Raw genomic sequence first — 23,473 nt, 5'->3', positions numbered from 1 at the left:
TTGAAGCAAAGAATTAAAGGGACAATGAAGATAGTGACACCTTTCCCTGTAAAACTACTCGCAGGTGGCTGTCAGCACCTGAAAAAAAGAGATGAGATGGAGGCTGAGCTTACTCTGTGATCACTGTGCTGTTAACACCTGAATGATTGCCTGCCTTCACACTTCTTACCCACCACCCGCCCTCACAGCAGAGTGTAGTGGGTCTTGATATGCCTTCTCAGTGTTGAAGCCTACAGTGGTCTGAGAAGAAGAGGCAGCTCCAGCCAAGGAGAACCTAACGTACCCTGCTACCTGCTGTATCCTCACTTACTGGGTGACTACTGGCAGCCTTTCACTCCTCTGTAATGTGATGGTGACCTTTGTAACCATCATGTCCACTAATTTTCCTGGACTCAGACACTACCCATGAGCAGGCTGAAAAATATCATAGAATCATACAATTATAGAATATCTGAGTTGGAAGGGACCCACAAGGATCATCGAGTCCAACTCCTGGGTTCCCAAAGAAAAAGTCAGATCACGTGTCTGAGAGAGTTTTCCACACACTTCTTGAATTCCATCAGGCTCAGTGCTGTGACCACTTCCCTGGGGAGCCTGTTCCAGTGCCCAACCACCTTCTTGGTGAAGAACCTTTTCCTGATACCCAGTCTGAAAAAGAAATATACAGTTCCTGCTGCCTGCTGGGTATGGGCTGGGCCACACCATGGGAAGGCCGCAGTGAGCAGGCCAGGCCAGGCCGCAGCACCTGGCCAGGACATCTCCTCTCAGAACATCCATTTCAACTTTACAAAATTTCATCTAAGCTTCTAGCTACCTGAGAATAAAATTGAGACAGGAATTATGAAAAGGATTATTTTTTTTTACTTCTGGAAGTTTTCTCTTTGCTATGCTCATGAATAATTTTATCCAGAGAAAACAAAGCCACAGCCACTGGACATGAACTTCTTTTCTTATGGTGAAGAGAAGACTGCCTGAAGACCTGCCTGAAGAGAAGAAAGTTGGACATGCTCTTGTTCAGCCAGGCAGAAGAGTGTCAGTTTAGCTCAGAGAGATCCATTGTTCACTTGCATTGCAAAAACACCAAGGACAGACAAAAAAACATGCCCATACATTAAGTGACCGAGACAATTACAGATTTTCACAGGCTGAAAGGGAAAGAGGTTCTTCCACATGTTCAAACCTGTGTAGAACTTATCTTTAGTGCTCTACACCAATCATTAAGATGGAACATTTTATCAGGATTGAAACAATAACAAAGACTTGCATATAAGGAGTATTCACTGAAGGCAGTTGCTGTGAGCTAAGTACCTGCCTGACCCTCTGTACCTCCAAAAAATCACTTCTCCCATTACACAGTCAGTATCATTAATGTTGTCTGTGGTCACAGCCACCCTTGTACCTGGAAGACCCTTGGGAAAGAACCCACGTGGGATAAAAGTCTGACCCAGAATGAGGAAATGTGGGCTAATTTCATTTTAGATTAAAATCAAGCTGGACTACAGCAGCCTTCAGTGTGAATGATTTGACAGATTACTGTGTAATATTTTATGACATTTAGGGATGGATTTTTCAAAAAGATGAGACATTTATTTTTTTCTGAGCTGTTGCATTTTAAAGAGAGAACAGCCCTTCTGCTGTTTAGAATTGGAAAGCAGATAACCTAAAGATATGCTGTTTAGGGCCTGGTGTTTTATTTGTTGTTGGTGGTTTTTTTGTTTGTTTTGTTGTTGTTTTGTTTTTTGAAACTGTCTTCCACCCCAGCAAAAAACGATTTCTCATTATTATTCTGACAAATTCACTTCATAAAATATTACTGCTTCTAGCTTAGCAAATTTCTTTTTACTGAAAGACATGTTTTTCTGATCTCAAGTGGTATAGACTGTGCATCTCTCACAAGGCAGTAATGTACAAAAGCATATAGTATAATGTAGCACCTATTCATATAATTCCAAATAGAATCTATACATGCAGCTTTTACTGTGGCTGTAATTTAGATATATTGAATAATATAACCTTTTTATAGTGGGAGTCTATTTTTTATTATGCACATGAATTAACTATTAATAAAAATTGTTTGCACTTAAACAACACCTCACTTCCCACAGAAACTCAAAACATTTCTCAGTGAAACAAATTTCTGTTTTGCAGAGGTCAAGAGCTAGCAGTTCTAGGTATAAAGCATCAGTATAGCTTTTTCAAAATTGTGAGGCAAATGGGGAAGCAAGTATAGAAATAAACCCAGATTACTTGAAGTCTAGGTTCTTAAAAATCTTTACATATCTTAAAGTCACCTCTCAACTGCTTTGAGGGTTAAGACTCCTACAAATATGAATATAATTCAGGTAACTCAAGTACTGATATTAACAGGCTTCAGCCATATAAGGAAAGCACTCCATTTTCATGACAGGCAGGTGTAATCTATATTAAAATCTATACCCCTGTTGGTGGTAGCTGAATTAGCTGGAAAGCTAGCTTGGGCTGTCCCAGTCTGCCACTTGCCAGTGGCAAGATGGATATACCACAAAAACCTGAGCTTTGGCCATGTTGGCATCCTCCTTCTCAACCCACGATCAGTTCTGCAATGGAGGTGCCTGGGCAAGCTATGACTATAAACGGATTTGTTTATATCTATCCTCTCTTCAGCGAACCTGATAAGGAATCTAACACCTGGATCCTTCTGACTTAGCTCTGAGACTACATTGCTGCATCTGCTCTCCAAAAGGTGAAAAACCAAGACAAACTCAAACTGCCTACAGGTTCCGCTGTATTGGGTGCAAACAGTATCAACATTCTCAGAGAATCACTTCATCGTTGACTTTTCTGATCAATATCAACCATACAGTGATGATTAGTCACATGCTATTAGCTAAGAAAATTCTCAGTGAAAGTTAGGGAATCCTGGGGCGCAAAGAAGAGGTTTATTTTCTCACAGAGTTTCTTTTTAGTGCACACTCAGCATGCTTGCAAATAACACATTTAGAGCCATCCTTACATATAAACATATACGTAGTATGATTTTAGGTTCTTGAATATTGCAGAAACAGACTGAGCAGTGGACAAGTGTTGGAATCTGGAACACTCACAGAAATAACCTTGCCATCTGAGACATTTCTTAATCACCTCTCTAGTCATGACTATGCTAGTGCTTTGCAACATCTTTTCTTTTATGCCTAGCCCTTGTTTACAACATCTGTAACTACAGCCTTAATCTGAACAGCTAATGTCATGATCCTAATTACAGGACCAAGTAAACACAGGCAGGCTGACACAGCTAAAAAACAATAATAAATACACCTTTTTTATTTTATGGCTTCTGGTTTTGTGGGTCTCTGCTGTGACAAGCATATACAAGCTGACAGCTAGTTAACATACATTGCTTGATTGTTATCAGTCAGTAGGAGAAAAATAAATGCTTTTTTTTTTTTTCCAGTTTATTTAGAGGATGTGAGCTGCACAGATACTGTGGGAATGGTAGTTTATGTACATCCATCCAGTGAAGCTGGTAATCATTGCTCCAGGATTTATCTGTATGCCAAATTCACATCAGATGGTTTTCATTTCCTGTCCAAATTCTGCCTGTAGGACAACCATTTCAACTTTATTTTGTTGTAAAGAGGAAAAATTTATTGCAATATATGACCTGCATAACAGTTAGCAAAAGGATCAGGGTTGCTCAGCAGCCTAGATATGGTGACGTCAGTTGAGTTAATAGCGTATGTCTGCACTCACAGTAAGGTTAAAACTGCAGATACACTTTTTGATTACCCAGAATTTGAATTAATACCTTATTGGGATGTACAGAGCAATTCACATATTTCAGACTTATTTTTCAGGCTGCCTGCAGAATCAGGAAAATGGCACGTACACACCTAAAACATTTAAGAATACTTTAATGAAAATATTAGTTTTAATATTGTGGCATAACCCAGGTGCTGAGCCCAAACGTCTAGTATCTGCTATGCCTACTGTCACAGTTTACAGTGTAAAGGCTGGGTGGGAGATTTCTCTAAGGCAACAGTCTCCAGAGAACCATTCCACACTGTCTTTTCTGACCTGTCAGAGAGAGCAGTAGCTTAGTATCAGAGAAAACAATGCGGAAGTGAAGCCAAAACCCAAACTTAGAATTATCGAGTTAGGGAGGCTTATAGAAGGTGAAGGCACTGCTCCTGTAATACAGATGTAATTACATGTTTTAAGCAAAAGTCAAATTCTCTTTAGACACCAATATCTCCAGGACCAATGCTTCTCACCCCATAAAGCCTATGTCACATTTTGTTCTAGTAATGTTCATTAGAAAAGGGTTCTTGGCTCTATCTTATCTCTACCATCATCTACAATGGTTCTCTTCAGATGTGAAAGAAACTGTTTTAGCAAGTGCAAAGGCTTCATCTAGTTCTACCTCTTAGCCTTCTCAGGTAAGTCTCAATACTTCAGTTTCTCTTTATGCGGCTACAATGAATCAAGGTTGGTTGCTCTCCCTCCCCCATATAAAAAGACTTAATTAACTGGTGCTGCTTTGGATTTTTAATATTAGAGCATTATATGGCACAGATGATAATCTACCTCTTTATCACACAAACATAGTTGCCTCCTGCTGGCATCAGACATTAGAAGTTAGTATTCATCTCTAGGGGCTGGTCTCCTAAGTCATAATCTTCTGCTTACCACTTCTGATGGAAAAAAAAAAAAAAAAAAAAAAAAAAGGAAATAGAGGTAGGGATTTTAGTTTATCTCTAGGGAAATTTCAAACTCTACTATAAAATACTTTTTTTTTTTTTTCCTTTTCTGTATTTTTTATTTTTCCCATAATATATGAAATAGTATCTAGCAGAACTTGACAAATCTGTTCATGCAGTTAATTCATCCTCCAGTTCAGGAAGTTTTATTCTTCCAGGTTTATTAGACATAAAAATCAATCTTGAGCCTGATTCACATCTACCACAACCTTCTCAAACTGGCAAAAGAAAACATGCAAACAAAAAAGCGTGTTAAAAGTCCAGAATGTTGTAAAGAACTGTCACTATTTCCAGAGATTGGTAGCCTTGTTCTTGGAAAGATGGCGGAAAAGTGGTTCTCTGAAACTGCAGAGAAGTGGGACCATTAAGATGAAATGGTACGCATGAAACCAACCAAATTGCACAAGCAACTCATTTTCTACATCATGAGACCTTGGACATCTACATCTTGGACCAAAGATGAAATATTTATTTCATGGTTCCCTCTCAACAGTGAAGCTACTCAGTGGTTGTTGACAGACTTGGTTTATTTAAATCACTTTTACTGGATTCTGGATTTAAAAAAAAAAAAAAAAAGATAGTTTCAAGTCTGTGTAGGGAAGAAAATGCAATATTTCATCAAATTCCACTAAGCATAGTATAAGACCTGGAAAAGCATTCTTCCTGTTTCTAGTTGTTCAAAGTGCCACAGAGTTTTGTAGGTAAAACAAAAATTAATTCTTGGTCTTAACCACACACATCCCTAGAACTATCTTTGTCTAAGTCACCAAGTGCAAGGTTATTTGGCACCAGCTGACAGCTGACTATCTGACTTGAACATAAAGGCACAGAAATCTCTGCACAAATGTCAAAATTTTGTCCACTAACTTACTAAAAGATTAAGAGAAAAATATGTATTGAGAAATTCATAATCATAGTAGTGAATAAGCAACACAAAACAAACTACCTTACACTGAAAACAGGAAGCAAAAGGAAACAGAAGTTGCTTTATGGCTATCCAACAGGTTATTGGCAAGAATTATGGCTTACAGATATTTTACACGCAATTTTATTAGAAAGTTAAATTCTCTCATAATCAAACTTGTGTAAACTGATATACATTAGATTTTCAGAATTCTTCATCATCAGAATGATTTAGAACCCTCTGGCAAACTTTATACACTGTACACCATTTATACACTGTAAGCCTATGTACAATGCTGGTTTTAAAATTGAATTGCCTTCCGTAATAAGCATCAAGAAAACAAATATGTTGAACGTACAAAGTTTGATACAACCTCAAAGATCTCAAACAAGAAGAGATGACAAAAAGCAGACACTTGAACAATTTTCAAAATCCTGATTAAAAAAAAAAAAAAAACTTATTCTGACAGATGTTTGACTAGATATCCAAACATTTTCAAAGCAGAAAAAAACACCTCCATACTCTATAAGTAGCCACTCCTACCTTCATAAATTTCAACTAAAAGGAGAAACGTAGTCTGGGAAAGACCTAAGTTCCAAAGTATAAAATAACAGCAAGAATTTTAACCGTAACATGCAACTTTGCTGCTAGTAATGAGCATCACAGTGATCGTTCCTAGCAGTTTGTAATACAAGGACAGCCTCTGTTGCTCAAGACACTTGGCAGGTTCACAGTTCTCCATGATTCTCCCCTTAACTTTCATAGCATAGTAAAGTACTAGCAAGGCCCACAGCACATTTGTCCTAAAATTGCTGTCAAATTTGTGCTACAGAATAATTGGAGCACATTAGCTGAAGGAAGAAAACAAAAAAAGGAAGTATGCAAGCAATGCCATCATGTGAAACATATCTATTATTTTCCTTGGATTTTTCTCATATTCCAAGTGAAAACATTAACTAAAAAGCTTCATAAAAAATAGGTGTTCCCCAAAGTACATACATATATTTTGTAATTTTCATTTTTCTTATCTTTAACAAAGTTTCAGTAATAAATGAGATGAAAATCCAACTAGTTCTAGCTGGCAAAGAACCACAGCTCCAATTACAGCAAGCACTATGGGAATAAAAGTAATAGATTTTAATTGGTGCCCTAGGGGAAAGGTCAGTCTCCTTGGAACAATGGGAGTCTTCAGTGGTAATTGACTGAATGCTCCTGTGAGAGCTTGTAAATGTCAGTAACACCCTTGAAACAGCAGCAAAAGGAAAGGTTTAGCATCCTGGAACTTATGGAAGAGTTTCACTGGTGGACATAGTATAAAAAGAGGGTGGTGAAACACTTTAAATAAAGGACATGACTTGGAAGCTAGCTCTCAGCTCCAAGGTTCAAAATGCCAGACATTTGAAAAGGCGTGGGAGAAATTAATTCATTTTCAAGATAAGAAGGGAATATTTCAGTGCGCAGTGGTGTTAGACACACAGAGGTCTGGGGTAGTGGATGATTTGTGAACTTTGCCCAATGCTATATTGGATGACTGACTTCAGCTTTCTCTATTCCTTTGAAATGGTCTACTGCATATCTTCTCCCAAGCAGACTTAGAAAGATGTTTCCTTCTTTCCTTTCTGTTCTTTAGTTGTGGTGAAGAGAGACCCCTTTTTTTTAGCATTACAAATGAAGGGTACAAACTTGCACGGATATTATGCAGCTTGGGATTCCCTGCCAGAAAGGAATGGTGTAAAAGGAGATCAGATTTTCCAGTATTGCATGAATTAGGAGAAAAGAGTTGTGTTGTGTTTTGCTGTTGTTTCGTTTGTTTTTGTTATTATTATTATTTATTGGCTAAGTTTACAAAAAAAAAAAAAATTCTGTATTTAATTCCTGTCTTTGCATCTATTTTATTGAATTTAGCAAAACATACACTTGTTCCTATTTATGAACTAGGATTAACAATATTTCTTCTCAAGTACATACAAAGAACCCATAAATGACTGAGATTCTCAAGAATTAGGCAGAGAAACTGTTATATTTTCTCCCCTAAGAGATGCTGTCCTGCTGCCTTTGGTTCACCTGCAATTGTTCTTTAGTTTCTGGAAGCTGAACAATATTACATTGGGCAGGGCATATAGATATAGCTTGCATTTCTTTCCTAAATGCCAAAAACTAGGCATAGACTGCTGTCCTTTAAGTCTGTCATACTATTTCATTAGTTATGTATCATTAGGAATAGGAATAAATCAAAGACAAACTGTGCACCAGACCCCCAAACACAAAATTGCTGTTCAAAGCAGAGGAAAAATCTCTACCTGCGAAGATCCTAACATATGAGGAGGATAGAACAGACTTGGCTTGATGCAGAATGATGAGTAGCAATAATATGGTATTAAGTCCTCAGTCCTGCATGTCCATAAATAGCTGTAAACCCATTGTCATGCTTCTAGCCTATTAAGGAACTAATTCTAACAGACTGCCTTCACTAGGAAGGTTCCGGAGTAGGCAACATACTCAAGAGCAGAATTCACAGAAAGTACTGAACTAATGAGCAAACAGACATGGAACCCTGCATCACACCATACACTCAAGGCTAAATCATTCCACGCTCTAGAATATATTCTGGCTAATTACAATAATGTTTAAACTTTGTGCAATTTGCTGTATAAAGGAGCCCTAGAATAAGGAAAAGTGATTTTTTTTTTTTATTTGGTTGGTTTTGTGTTTTTTGTTGTTGTTGTTGTTGTTGTTTGTTTTTAATCTTGTTTGCTGAGGACACAATATAATTCTGAAGCACAAAAAAAAAAATCAGAAAATGACACAGTTTTGTCATTTTCTGATTTATTTGTGTGTGTGTGTATCACCCGATTGTCTGCTTTCTCTATTTGTATATTTTCTGTCTGTATTCAGATGAATGTATCTGAACAACGCAAATGTGAAAAAGATATTGATATAGGCACAGAAGTGCCTCATCATTCAGCAGATGAGGCAAAACCATGAGAAATGCCTGCATACAGGGATTTGGGGATGCAAAGACCAAATTACCATTTACTCCTGGTTCCTTTGTGCATATTCCTGATGGTTGTCCATGCAAGGGACTAAGGACAGAATGTTCTTGCTGCAACTAAATTGCTCAGCTGTCCTAAATTACTTCTAGAATCACTCTCCACTGATTTTTCCGTTGCCATTTGTTGTCCACTGCATTCCTTTCTCATTCTCCTTATTTCCTTTGATGAAGAAATCAGGTCTATAAAGTGGAGACTATGAATACTTTTTACGTGTACACAGGACTAAGGCCTAAATAAGTATGTGCAGAGAATTCACAGTATTTTACTGTATTTAGACTGTTAATGGTAGGCTTCTAACGATGACAGAATCAGCAAAGTGATTAAGAAAGTATTTTAAGTATCATTATCATTATAAATTCCCATTGTTTTCAATGGAATTTAAAAGTTGAAACATTTCAAAACAAAGTTATTATGGCTTTTCACCCCCCCAAAAAAAAACATTTTCCATTTAACATTTATCTCTTTAAGAGAGAAGACTTGGATGACCTGAACAGAAAAAAAAAGATTTGAATAGAAATAAGTGCTTTCAATCAATGTGAAATTTCTCTTTCTCTAAATAGCAAAATCCATTATTCATAATGCTCTATATACAATAGAACACATTGTAAATTTGATTCATTCTTGTCAAATAGTGTGTTAATTTAAATGTTTCTTGCCTTTAAAATATTCTACCACCCTTTTTTTTTTTTTTTCCTCCAAACTACACTGGCAGTTTAAGAAAACAACATACTAGCTGTGTATTTGGATTAGCTGTGAACACAACTCTCTGAGATTAATAGTACTTCTGAACATGGTAGTAGACTCCTCCACAGGAAAACGGGTAAACTGGTTATGTGCGAACTTTTAGGCTTTCAGACTGTACCCATCTGAAAGCTAAGTCATGGTAAACAAAGATAATTTTGTATGCTCATACCCCCAGCCTCTCTATGTCATTTTCTCCAAGATGTAGTAAACACTGTATTTTCCTTGCTCTTCACGTTATATGCCCTTCCTAAATCTTTTTATTCTTTTCTGGCTATTAATGAAAAAGGTAGAGAAATGGAATAAGAAGATTTCAGAGAAAAAATATGGATTTAAAAAGAAGTACAGGGAAATAATCTGATTACAGTGCCTTATTTTTGGTAAATTTTAATCTTTGTAGCCTCTGTTCCGTGCTACCTTTGACTGAATTATTGCCATTTTCTCCAAGAAGCTTGGCCGCTTCCACAATGATCTCTTTGCTAATTCTCATGCTAGCTGCATAGAAACCAAATTCTACATTTTCTTAGCAATCAGAATACTTTCTAATTCCATCCATTAGTCTTCGTCACCACACCCTTTAGTCTGTATTTACCAGCATTTATCAATCAGAAGCTTCATAAACAAAAATGTGTTTTTTTCTTCTCTATTTTCTTTACTTTCTTCTCCTTGTACTTCAAGCATAGCTAGACAGAAGGCATAACGCTCCCATATACTGTGATTTAGTCATTCATTTCATCATAACAACACATCTAGACTACAAAAGGGATGAGCAATTGCTATCATCTAGTGAACATGCATTACAGATTATACTGTCTGCTAATTAACAAATACTACATATGACTTTATTGCAGGCTTGGCAAGGGAGGGTTGAGTTCAGAGCTCCTGTGGTGAATATTCATGTATAATGCATTTATTTGTTATTTTTCACAGCTCCAATCCTCAACATATCAGCCATCATATGATTATACCACAGTATCACAGTATTATTTCCTTTAAGCTCAACATCTGAAGTCATATAATAAGACAATTTCAACATTTAATGAACAAACAAGTATGTTCCTAACAGAAAACAGCAGTGAAATGATATAAAAGTGAGAATTAGATATCTATCTTTAACAGCTCAGAATCCAGAAGGCAAATGAAAACAACTTTACTGTATATATTTTAGTCCAACTTTATGAGACTGAACAAGCTGATTTTTACCTGCTTGGGGCTAGTTTTTTCCATAGTGTAAAAAATAAAAAACAGCGTTAGGTGAACTGGCTTTTTCCTGGTTTAAACATCTTGTCTTACTTATACAAATGGACAGAGCTACAGGTTTGACAGTAAGATGTGTCTGCTCTTTAGTTAGACACTTACTTGCACTACCAGCAATCCCAGCTGCTGCTACGTGGCCTGCAACCAACAACTTACTTCTCTGCCCTCTAAACTGCTGTCATACATCCTCTCTTGCCAAAAGGGATATTGTCTGTTTCAGAATATTTGGTAAATTGCTGAGGAATTAAAAAGGGATCAAAGAACTGAGGGACATTCAGCAACAGATTATCTTGCATTAATTTTAACTGTCTGATTTATAGAAAGCAGGGAATAGAGAAGCAAGTCAGAATGGAAGTAACACCTTTGAAACCCTCCTCAGTCTGTGTGAATCTTAGCTCTAAAGATGAATTCTATGGCTCATAATTTTCTATCATTAGTTTTAACACTCAGCCTGTCCTTGGAGACTTCTGTGTGATATAACGTCATACTGTAGTACAACTTTGCGTGGGAAAATGTCAAAACTGCCACTATTTTTGATAGCCTTACAAGAGAAGCAGCAGAATAAATGGGCTTTGATTTCATTTCATATCCAAGAAGAGATATGAATGTAGAATAATGGTAAGGGCTTTGAATGTAATGGCTATTGTGAGAGCTGTCGTATACTGTAGGCATGAATCAGAAAGTTTGGTAGTGAATGATGCCAGACACTTCAAAAGTCAGAATATTCACTTTGAAAGATGAGATTCTACCTTCATTTTGTTAGCATGGATCAAATTGCTCGTTAATTATTGGTTTCCCATGAACTCAGTATTAAAAACTAACAATACAAGACCAGCTCTTCAGTCACTGCTGCTTTACAGATCTTCATTGACTTCAGTGAAATCCTAATGATCTCAGGCAGCTGAAGATCAGATCAAAAATATATGAGGAAAAATCTACATTTCCAAACTAGCAATTAAAAATATTTTGACTATCTTTTTTGTTTGTTTGTTTTTATATTGGTGGGCACAAAAGGCAAACTTCTGAAATAGAAGTCAAGTCTATTCTCATTCAATAGCAAGTGTGCACAAGTAGAAGCAGTGCACAGGTAGAAGTATTAATCTTGAGTCTACAGATACTACAAACTGAAGTGAAAATCATGTGTGTTATCATAAGAATATAAGACTTCCTAGCAGTCACCAATCTTTTCCACAAAAATATCTTATTTGCATTAGCTTCATAAAATAAAATAAAATAAAATAAAATAAAATAAAATAAAATAAAATAAAATACTGCAGCTTTTAACAGCAGTAGACTTACTCCATCCCTCTTGTGGAACTGCAGAAAATGAAAAAACTCTTAATTTAGGGGTAAGGCATCCCTTCTTCTACGGAAAGTGATCTATTATGTGCACAGTCTTATCAGAAATCCACTGAACCACCACAACAGCCCAAAATAACTCTGAGCCACGTAGGTTCAGGATTTCAACTCTTTCTGATCAGGAGGTGAAATCTTAAACCAAAATTGTTGAATGAGATTACACAACTGTACTTGGAGAAAAGATATAAGCGAGAAAGAACCCATATTCTTCCATTAGAAGAGCACTGAAGAAAAGGCTCTGTATTGCTATCTAGCCCAAATAGCCTATCAGACCAGCAAAACCAGAGGATCATTCCCAGTCCATGCTCTTTTGATTCATTCCCTCTAAAATATTTTCTCTGAAGTAAAAGATGAGGCTACTAAGCATCATCTATAGTCATAGTGTAAGGACATTAAAAAAAAAATTCAAGGGGGCTTCTACATATATCTTCTTATGCTATATGGGTTTTATTCTAAACAAATTTTCATCTGATAATATTTATGTTTCAATCTGCAAAATACTTCAGTATAAGGTGGTTCCTCCCTTTCAACTGTAAGAGAAGATCTCTTAAATATCCCATTGAAATCTCCTGTGGAATACAACATTAAGGAAAAATAAAATATTCACATTTGTAAGACAATGCCTTTTTGGTCCCTTATGACTGCCTCCTTCAAGGCTGCACTTACAGCCCACAGCTAATGAGTACCTTTCCTTCCAAATGAAGAAAAGAGCAACAGAATAATCTATTTTATCGCTGCAAGAGCAGACTACAAGAGCACTTTGGGTTATTGGCATGACTGATCGACTGTAGACCCAGGGTCTCCCCCTGCGCCTAATTTGCTAAGGACGCCATCCCTTGACAGTCACAGAATCTGGCTCAGTCTGCAGTGAGTTGTGCTTTGAGCTCTGCTGAGCTCTAACCTCTCTGATACAAACTGGTCATCTTTACGATTTACAGAGGCCTACAGGGACGACACAACTGGAAAGAACTGTATTTCCTTGAGCACAAAAATCAAGCATAGCCATCACATCAGGCTTCAGAAATTTTCCACAGACAGGCGAGAGAGAAGATTTTGATCCCAATCTGATTTCAGCAACTGAAGGTATCAACTTCTAGAGAAAAAGCAATGACAGGTAGAACTCAGGTTCATCTCTATGGACAAAGATGTTTTCCCCAAGGCTCAGAAGATCAGGTACAATGGCCAGCGCAAAGCACATAGCACTGGGTCTCAACTTTTAAACAACTATACAGTTGTAGTTTACATTGCAAAACTATAAACCTCCCTGAAGCAAATGAACTCTTCTAATAACACAGGATAAAAAGTAGTGCTCAATCATTCACATTCAGGCTAGTATGGGTAAATCTTCTCCTGTCTTTCATGATTGACAGATAAAAAGATTTCACCAACTCTTCTCCCCTCCACCCACCCAACACTAGAACGAACAGAAGGCTGGGGCCCCATTTCTTTAGTTTCCTTTCATTTAAAACTCATTAATAGAAATGAATTTGAAGCAGTTAGGGATCTAGTCAGAACTGAAACCCATGCAATTATATTTACAATAAATACCCGTTATCTTTGAGCTACACACACAACAGGGCAGTGTTTAACATGCTGTGATAAAGGTGTTAATCACAACACTAAGTATAAAAGAAGAGGAAGGCATCTGTAATCCATTCATCTTTTGAGAGAAAGAAAAGAGGACACTGTACTGCACAGCAATTATCCAAACAGTTGGAGGAATAAAGGGAAAATTCAAGGCAGGTCTGTAAAAAGAAGGAGAGAACACAAAACAAAAAACCTAACACAAACATTCAAACCTACAGGAAAAGTCTGATGCACCAGTCCTGTTAACAGCATAAAGTTGTTGGCAGATACTATCACCCAGTATTTATAAATTAACTGGAGATACATGGGTGCAATGGGCTTGAAAGTACAAAGAACGAACAGACCGTGCTCTTTGCAGAGCCAGTTTGTGCAGTGTGCTGTATACAAGGATGCAGTGTCTACATGAGCCAGCAGAACATTGTTAGTCAAAGAAAACCTCTAGGTAACCAATCGTAAAGTGCCCCCCACCCACCCATACCCACTTTTATTTCCATAGCTATGATTTTCCATGCAGTGCTTGAAAGCAACCTATTTGAAATGTTTTCATAAAGAAAGACCATAAAAACTTAGTGTGTGCAAATTTGTAGGAAAGCAAACGTCAAAGTTTTGCAAAAGGATTTTCAAGTTATCAACATGGATTTCTAGTTTGTTTTACTTTTTAACCCACCAGTGCTTTATTCCCAAACAGTATTTCTTCATGTAGAAACCTATGAATCATTTTATATCCCTTCACAAAAGGCTGTATGCACCTAAAAAATAAACCAATGTTGACATACATAAGCCTAGGGATTTATTATACATTGGGGATTGTCTCTTCCGAAAACTTGTTGACAAATACTCAAACATTCACAGTGTCTTTTGCAAGATCCATGTGTTACGATTTTTTTCTTCCCTGGTCTGTGACATCAATCATAGGGACAGTTAGTACAGTAACGTAGTGGAAGGAGAGAATACTGAAAAACAGGGTTTCCACCTCTCTTATTGACAGGGCTAATACATCACTATATTACTTACCATTTTCTGTAATTTCCTAAAGAAAATATTGTAATTCAGAAAAGTAACAAGTGACAGCCATAGGTCAGCAGCTTAAGTTGTAAATAACGGCTTTGTTCTCACTTGTATTTTCAGACCACCCCTTTGTAATATGACATTGCTTGCAGTGTCTGGTTAAAGGATTTAACTTCATGAATAAGGAGATAAAAATTGGAATACGAAAGCTTTTAGAAAGAAATTAGCAGTCATAGTGAGAAGCTCTGCAAATCATGTATATTTATAGGTACATATTTTTATAGGCAGAGCAGAGCAAAAAAAAAAAGTATAACAAACAATTTATTCAACTCATGTTCCATAATTTGAAAATCATCACAAATTCATGAACAAGTCTATTAATTATTTGAATAAATCTAATTACATGCATTCTATAGTTCAGTGTTCTAACCGCTCTGATTTTCAAAGAACAGACAAGACTATGTACAAGATATACTTAGTTTCCTCATTGGAAGCAATTGGTCTTGAGTTAGCAAATTCAGCATTTTCCTTGTTTCAATGGGACTATTACTAAAAGTTAATCAAGTGCTAAAAGGACTTTTTTTTTTTTCCAGTAAGAAGGCAGCATCAGTAAGTTAAGCACATGCTGTCCCCCCTTGAATCACCATTGTAGCAAGATCTACCTGCAAGATAATAAATAGACTACCTATTTTTCACTGCTGAATAAGTCTTTTCTCTCTGCAAAGGAAAGCCTCGTGGAACAAAGAACATTGAATGTTGCAGGTGCAGTTGGAGAAAAATCACTTTCTACATATTACATATTTAGGGAGAACACTGTTACCATTCGCCCAGTGTTAACAACAGCAGTGTATAAACCCTTCATGCCCACAAAATGTATATTATAAAATTCATATATTTTAGAGCACTTGAAACTCTGAATGAAAAAAAAATGTCTGCAGCTAACCACTTGGCCCACAATAGTGGAACAAAATGCTACTTTCAGAGTAGAGTTTCTCACAGCTATATCACAATTTCAGGAAAGGAAAAACAAAACAAACAAAAAGAAAAGGTCTTAGGATCCAGAGATTTTAACTGAAAATGTTTTTGGTGTTAAAAGCTGTAAATGTTTCCCTATGCTTTCCATTCCACAGCAGGTATGATAAAGACCCTAAAGCTTCTAATATTTTTGCCTTCCGCTGCAAAAGCATTTTTAGTGTACAAGTACTACATAGTTCTACATTCTCTTCCCCATGCTTTCTTAATCGTGGGAGATGAGCTAGGTGTTTAAAGCTAAATGTTTCCTGGAGGAACAATCTGATATTATACAGAAATAGCGTAAGCAGATCCTCCCGAAGTTCTCCATGCAGACCTAATTCTGCTCTTGCTCAAATAAGTTTTGTAAAATTCAGTCTTAGACCTTTACTAAGGTCTTTTCATCCCAGGTGTTGCAGCTTTCCTCTGGCACTGTCCCATATCAATTACAGGCCAACTTTAGTTCGGTCTGTTGCCAGAATGGGCAGTTCCACCCTTCCAAGTGAAATCTTTTTCTTTTTGTCTATTTGTTTTTTGAGCTGGAAAGGTATTAATTTTCAGGCAGGTTAGTCTTTGATCCAGCTTACCAGATGGCTACACAAACAAGTGTGGCAGTGTGAGGGAGGGAGCGGGAAGATGCAGCCAGAGGTGGTGAAGGATTTTCAGAGCCAGAATGAACTTAAGTTGTCCTAATATGCCTGCAAAACCGTTAGTTTCTGCTTAGGTTTTTCTGCACCACAATAGTTAAGGGATCATACAGATTTTGCCCAGCTAAAACACTTATTACTTCTTTTGGAGAACAGCATTATTGCTCTCCAACAAACATCAGGCATGATTATATGTAAACTCGCCACACTACAGTTTATGTGCCAGGAGATTATCCTTTCAAACCTCATACCTGGAGATTATCCTTTCAAACCTCATACCTGAAAGACATTTGAGTGATTTGATAATTTCGTTATTCAGCTTCTAATGAAAAGCTTTAGATCTCTGTCATGGGTCAGTTGTAACAAGACACTATCCACTAACTTGGGAACATTTAATCCAATTTTCATCCTAAGGCTTCACCTTGCAGTCAGTAGGAGAAAAGCAGGCAACACTTGGATGTGATTTGTCTCATCCTAGGGTCAATTTCTTAACAGGTCCAATGACTTACACCTAGAGGTGCCAGTTTCTTTTGAATAAAGAGTTAAACATGATCTACAAGAGAATAATGGTAGGCATTGTCCCCTCTGTTAGGACAGGTCCTTCTGCTTTTCCTATTCTCTCTGAAAGGATAAGAAAATGTTTTAATGTAATGGAAACAACATCAATAGTAAGCTTAGCTGCCCAAATACACAGTCCTCCTTCGCTAATGAGTCTTCACTAGCATTTTCTGCTGAAGCAATGCAGTTCTTACTGGAACAATTCAAACTATGCACTAGGACAGAAAGCAAAAAAAAAAACAAAATGACATTATGCAGGTTCATAACCCCTTTGGTAAAAGATAAAGCTGGAGTTTGGCCTTCTATACACTGAGTGTGCATAGTCCTATAGCTAAAAAGTTACAAGGATAATGATGTCACCACTACAATTTCTTTAATCATGCTTTGATTTTATATTTTTTATTTTTTTTCCCACTGGAGCAATATATGAGGAAATCTGAAATAACTAGTAATTTCAGGAAGGTTTAAGCTACTTTTTAATGTCCACACAAAAACACCAGTATTAATAATTGCTTATCACCAAATATGAGATAACCCACATAACAAGAACCTTTAAACAATATCACTTCTACTGGCATATCCACATATAAGACTACAAGTCTTCATCATCATTGCACTGTGCTTCACCCCTTCCTATTGCATACCTTCGAATTACAAAAAAAAAAAAAGTCAAAAACGTACATCAGAGAAGGCATCGGTTTCCTTTTATGAATGTCAGCATTACAAATTCTTAGTAAATTGTTACTCAGCAGGGTGCTTGCATGATTAAAACCTTCTGGGCTTTGGAATGCATTTTCTCTGCAGGACTTAGTCAAATCCCGTTCAGTTCACTATTGGGAGTACTTAAAAGAAATAATGTTACATACAACCTGGTCACTGTAGATGCATTTCTGTCATTTTAATGAGTCTCTGTCAATTCCAGAAAAAATCACCATCAGGCAGAAGATAAGCAAACAATTAGATACACAATACCTATTACATCTATCCATTTAATGGTCATCTTTTGCTAATGTATATTCCCTGAAGTACACAGGTAGATGGTATGGGTGCTCTAAACCAGCATATATTTTGGTAAAGTTACATATTTTTTTTCAAGGTCAGGGAGACAGAAAGAGAGTTTCTAGTCAGTAATAGTGGATATTGAAGAAACAGGAAGAGTTTACTAGGACAGACGTCGCAGCAAAATAAAAATGAGTCAACCACATTATCACCTACCTTACGTTTGTTTGTTGGACAAACATACAAGTAGCTCAAAATAGTCTTCAGGCCAACTTTATCATTCAGTTTCTCATATGTTGTCCCATAATCCGTTGACCTATAATTCAATAAGAGATTTCATAAGTATAAACACTTAATCACAAAACCACAAGTCACTTGGCGGCTTTTCAATGTAAGTTATGCTTTACATAGTAGAATGGCTCTCCAGAGCTTTTTGAACGATTCATGTAGTATATAATGATACTTAATTATATACACACAGCATCATGTGAGTGCTTACAATTTGCATTTAAATTAGATTAGGAAAAATTAAAACAGCATCTTCCCAAAGCATTTTAAAATAAACATGTACAATAAGAAATGATGAATTCTGCATATAGAAGATGATAATGATTGTCAGAAATACTAAATAGCAGACAGTAAGAGACTAGAGTTATCAGCTCAATGTATACTTCAAGCTTAGACTAAATTTTGCTAAGATAAGAGTCTTTTCTCAGCACATTCTAATGTAGCCGCTTCAGTTGATTGTTCAGTTAAATTAGAGTTCAGTTTTCTACGAAAAGCAGTGATGTGCTTTTGAAAAAACTAACCATACAAGCATTACAGCTACAATTTATGTGGTTTTGTTCACACAGACCAACAGGAAGTATGGACACATTTTATTCTTGCTTTAAGAACAATATTTTCCCCCCATTCAGCAGGGAAAATAATATATTTGTTATGAGAGTTGCCCATAGAGACTACACGTCTTGGGGAGGAACAAAAAAAACACAAACAAACAAGACTGTACAAAGTTCCCATACTATCTGCTCTGAACGCTTGACTGGAACCAAGATCAACTATCAGCAGAATTTTTGTTCATTATGCAGCTCATGCTTGCTTGAATGATGTCCTAATATCCGAGGAACTTAGAGAATCAGCCCAAGCGTAGTGCAGTTAGCCAAATTCACAAAGGTATTTAAAAAATACTTAATGCCTACCAAAGTACATTATCTTTTTATTTATTTGTTTGTTTTTAAGGCAGTGGCACAGGAATTAGATTTTTGGATTGGATCCCACATCTACAGCTGACTAAATTCATGCCATAGCTTCTGGGATTTCAGATTTTGTAATCAGTACACAAATAACACAAGAAGGCATCAGCTTGGACTTTCATCTGCTAAAAAAAATTGCAACAAAATGTGAATTTACATTAAAGCTGAGTCTTTGTATTTAGGAACTTTATCAAAGTATTTGCACGTGTCTTGTCTTTGTTCTGTAACAATTGGCCTGTGGTCTACAAAAGCGTTTTTTTTCCTTCCCCTGCCTCTTATAAACGTATGCTCCCATATAGGTGCATGACCTTTGTTGGTTAGAAGATTAATGCCAAGTTCTCATAAAGGGAAAGATCAATCAGAAGATAAGGTCATCCCTCTCAGGAGCACAGCTAAACTAACCCAGCTATTTCCTTGGTGGTGGGAGGAGGAGGACACTGCTACAGTTATTCCTATTACTGAATGTTTCAGAGACCTTCCTGTGTTAAGGGGAAGGAAGAGTGACCACAGCCTTGCCAAGGACTGCTGGTTCACTGTGGTAAGCCTCTCCATTTCACTGCCCTGCCTACTCAGAAATCATTATTTCTGCATCAGAAACAAGACATGTTCTTGTGAATTTTAAGCTGATAAAGATTTATTTAAAAAAAAAATAAAAAAATAAAAAAATAAAAGACTAAATCTGACCTGCTGAGTTAGGAAAAAAACGTATAAATGAAGGAATGCACCTCTTTAAACCAGTGACAGTGATTTCAAAATGGGACCCTTCAAAGAGGGGTAAGAATGAAGAAAACCTGACCCATAAAATTTGGAAATTGCTAAAGAACACCCTCACCACAATACAGCCAAACAGATATTGAAGGCCTATTGCAAATGACAATCTTAGTCAGAAGTGCCAGCCCTTTCTTACTTCAAATCTCTAGGCAATTATTTTGCATTCACAGCTTTATTTACAGGTAACGCCATCTACAGATGGAAGTGTACACTTCTGTCAACATCTATAAAAGTAACTGAAAGGTTGGAAAACTTGGAAAACCATTTTTATTTTGTTGTTGTTGTTGTTGTTTTGGCAGATGGACAAATATGCAAGTGATAAAAGGAGCTACTGTTAGATCTTGCTCACATCATCCTGTTCTAAATTAGTAATAGCCAGTCCTCCTACCTGTCCAGCTACAATCTGTTTTCTCTTACACCACTTTATATTTACCCTTAGATTTAATTGACAGATAAATATCATACAACAGCAGATGGGCACCCAAAAGTGCTTTAACACAAAGAGGGGCAGTAGATGCACACACAGAACAGTGGAACAAAAGAATCATATAAAATGAAACACCACATACACCTGAAGCCTCTGTTGGGATGCGACCCAGGGATATCACCAAACTGCCGTTATCTTATTCCTACTATACGTATGTATAAAACAGAGCAGACATCAATTAGAAGCCTGAATAACAAACTCTTCATTTGTTGTATTAAATAGTTATATAAAGCAGCATGGACTCCTATCCTATGAAAACTTATCAGCCATTTGGTGATCCAGGAAACTAGCCTAACCTGAAAGTGTTGCAAAAGACAGATGCACCTCAGCAGGGCCTGAGAAGTAATGTCAGCATAGGATCAACAAATTAAATCCCTGTTATCTGAAGGGGAATGGATATATATCACTCCCACTCTTTGTGGGGTAGAGCTGCTTCTCTGAAGCTCTGCAGAGAGAACTCTGTTTTAGTCTGTGTAAAATAAACAGAGCAAGCAGATCTGGCTAAATCATCTGAAAAGGACTAAACCCAGGACCTGTAGACCTGAAAAACACACAGCAAAGAAACGACATAACTTCTGAACCATCTGCTGAAAAGACATAGCCAATGAAATAACTACCTATAATTGAGCGAACAGCAAGTCATTTTCTTAGGTCTTGTGTAGACATGCATGCTGCAATGTTTTTTTCCATATATTTATTTACTTATTTGCTGGGGGGAGAGACATTGCAGAATAGGTTTCATCAAATAATTTAAATCCCCGTGTAAAATGTTTCATTTCAGAATGTGGGTACAGTTATAGGCTAAGTCAAAGTAAGTCCAGCTGAGCTTGAAACACGAAGGTCTGCAGAGAGATATGAGATCTGTGCCAAACTAATTAAATGAGAAAACAGCCAGATGTGTTAGGACATTGTGGATGTTACTGAAATGCAAATGAGTTAGACTAAAAGAATAATTTTCAGAAACAGAGTATTTAGACTCCATTCTGATAATTTCACACCTGTCCCACCATTTTAGTTGTAATTGGTTCCACTAAATCAATCCCAAATTTTACCGGTAGCTGTTTAGAATCAGACTTCCTACTTAGTTGATGATTCAGAATGATTCCTGCAAACACCCAATGAGATAAACATTTTAATTGTTACTAGTTTATTTGACAGTATAAAAAAAAAATGCCAAAACTGTAGGACTGAAACTATGACTTCGTACATAATAAATTAAAACAAACCTCAACTAAAAACACATAGAATAATTTATTTTTTGCAGACTGTTTGCAAGAAATTTGACATTTAAATAACTTCATTATTATTCATTGATGGGGCTTTTCCCTCTCCTTCTGTCAGGGTAAATGACATTTCTATTATAGTATTATAATAAACTCCCACACATTTTAAATAAAGTCACTGAATTACATTAGTCCACCTACTGTCATGAATATATCTCAATTCTTTCCTACCAATATTTCACAACTATAATAGGCAACCTGAATCACCCAGTTACACGAACCCTATGGAAATTATCTTCTTTCTCAAGAAGCACAGACAAATTCAGAGGACTGTCAGTTTGAATATATACATTAAACAAACTCCCTAGCAAGTCATTGTTTACTCTCCTTTGTTACAAATTTAAGGTTGTCTGTACTTATTTAATGTAAGCTGCTGAAGACTTGAAAAATCAACCATTTGATTGGTTGGTCAAGGTTTCTTTTTGTGAAATATCTTTCTGGAATACTCATTTAAAATATATATGTATACACACACACACCAAATTTAAGCTCTGTAACATCCTGTCTCCTGCCTGTGGAGGTGTGCAACTCCTTTTATGGGGTACGACTTTCACCCCATAAAAGACACATTAACAGATTAAGTCCCTCATTATAACACTTCATTAAGAAGCATTTTATTTCCCTTTTTGCCACCAGCTATGCCTGCTTTTTGTATACTAACAAGACTTTTTTTCCCCCCCTTTTTCCCCCCACCTATCATCAGAAGATTGTCTTATGTATGATGTCCTCACCCTCCTCCTCCCTGCACAGTTTAATTTGCTGCTCTAACTGTTCTCAGAATGGCAGCCAGCCCTAGAAGGCAGGGATAGATGCATCTGTAATGTGGTTAGGGAGCAGCAGAACAGGGCAACCTGTCACGACCCGAAAGAGTGTGAAGAGGTGGGCTCTAGTCTGTTTTTCCTTCTGCACATGAATTCAATCCTGGCAAAAGTCAGATATTTTAAGTAAGAAACAGCAATGATTATAAGATTATCTGTTCCAACTTCTCACATAACTACATTTGCCACCTGGTTTGCCTCCAAAGGGACTGGCCAGTTGATCACAAGATTTACCAGTTGCTGTCAAATTGCTCTCTACTTGAGCAGATTTTTGAATAGAAGGATTTTAGATTGCAGAAGGCAGAACTGTGGTGTCACAGGCTGCTCTTACAAAAGGCTTTCACTAAAGAAGTTTTTGAATAAAGGAATAGTTACCATTTAAAATGATCTTGCATCTCTTAACATGAAAAACAGTGGAGCTAGCAATTCAAGAGCATATTTGTGTTCCTGCATATGGTGTCTCAAGCCTAAATTCTACAGTATTGTTGTAGACTTTTGCATTCTTGCTTTCTGGGGATTTTTGCAGACTGAGGTGCTATTCCCTCATCACTTAAATTGAAACTCTTTCCTTTATGGTTTTATAGCCAAGTACTAAAGTTTCTCATTGATTTTTGTCATGCCACCGTGTTTCACAAAAGCTAATAATGTCAAAGTCTTCTTCAACAGATAACCATTTAAGTTCATATGTTCCACCTATTAAGCCTTTCACAAGCCATTGATAGATGCCACTTTCGGCTTGGTGCCTAGTTTGATTTAACTCCTTCATGGGTAACCCCAGTATTTTTTCCAGAAACTAACGATCTGATCTCAGCTTCTCACTCAGAACAGCTGATTTTTCTCTCCTGTTCTTTATTTTCATTGAAAATTACTCATTTTTAAAAAGAATGACCTCACCTCACCTGAATATTTCTCACCACTGTCTGACATTCTAACCCACTGTATAAATACTTCTCCAAGGCCTCATCCATTTCCAACCGGAACTGTGTGGCTCTCTCAGGGAC

General features: G+C 36.8%; 1 protein-coding gene across 1 annotated transcript in view; it reads right to left on the bottom strand.

Moving 5' to 3' along the window:
• SORCS1 (sortilin related VPS10 domain containing receptor 1) overlaps positions 1-23,473 on the bottom strand; it is a 289,292-nt gene that overhangs the window by 146,880 nt on the left and 118,939 nt on the right. The window contains exon 3 of the mRNA XM_035547734.1: positions 18,077-18,176. Within this exon, the coding sequence (XP_035403627.1) occupies positions 18,077-18,176 (100 nt within the window). The remainder of the gene's footprint in view (positions 1-18,076; positions 18,177-23,473) is intronic.

This window comes from Cygnus atratus, chromosome 7 (assembly GCF_013377495.2).
Source record: "Cygnus atratus isolate AKBS03 ecotype Queensland, Australia chromosome 7, CAtr_DNAZoo_HiC_assembly, whole genome shotgun sequence".
Taxonomy (NCBI): domain Eukaryota; kingdom Metazoa; phylum Chordata; class Aves; order Anseriformes; family Anatidae; genus Cygnus; species Cygnus atratus.
Note: the sequence above shows the minus strand (reverse complement) of the source record. Positions and strands in the feature narration are given on the sequence as shown.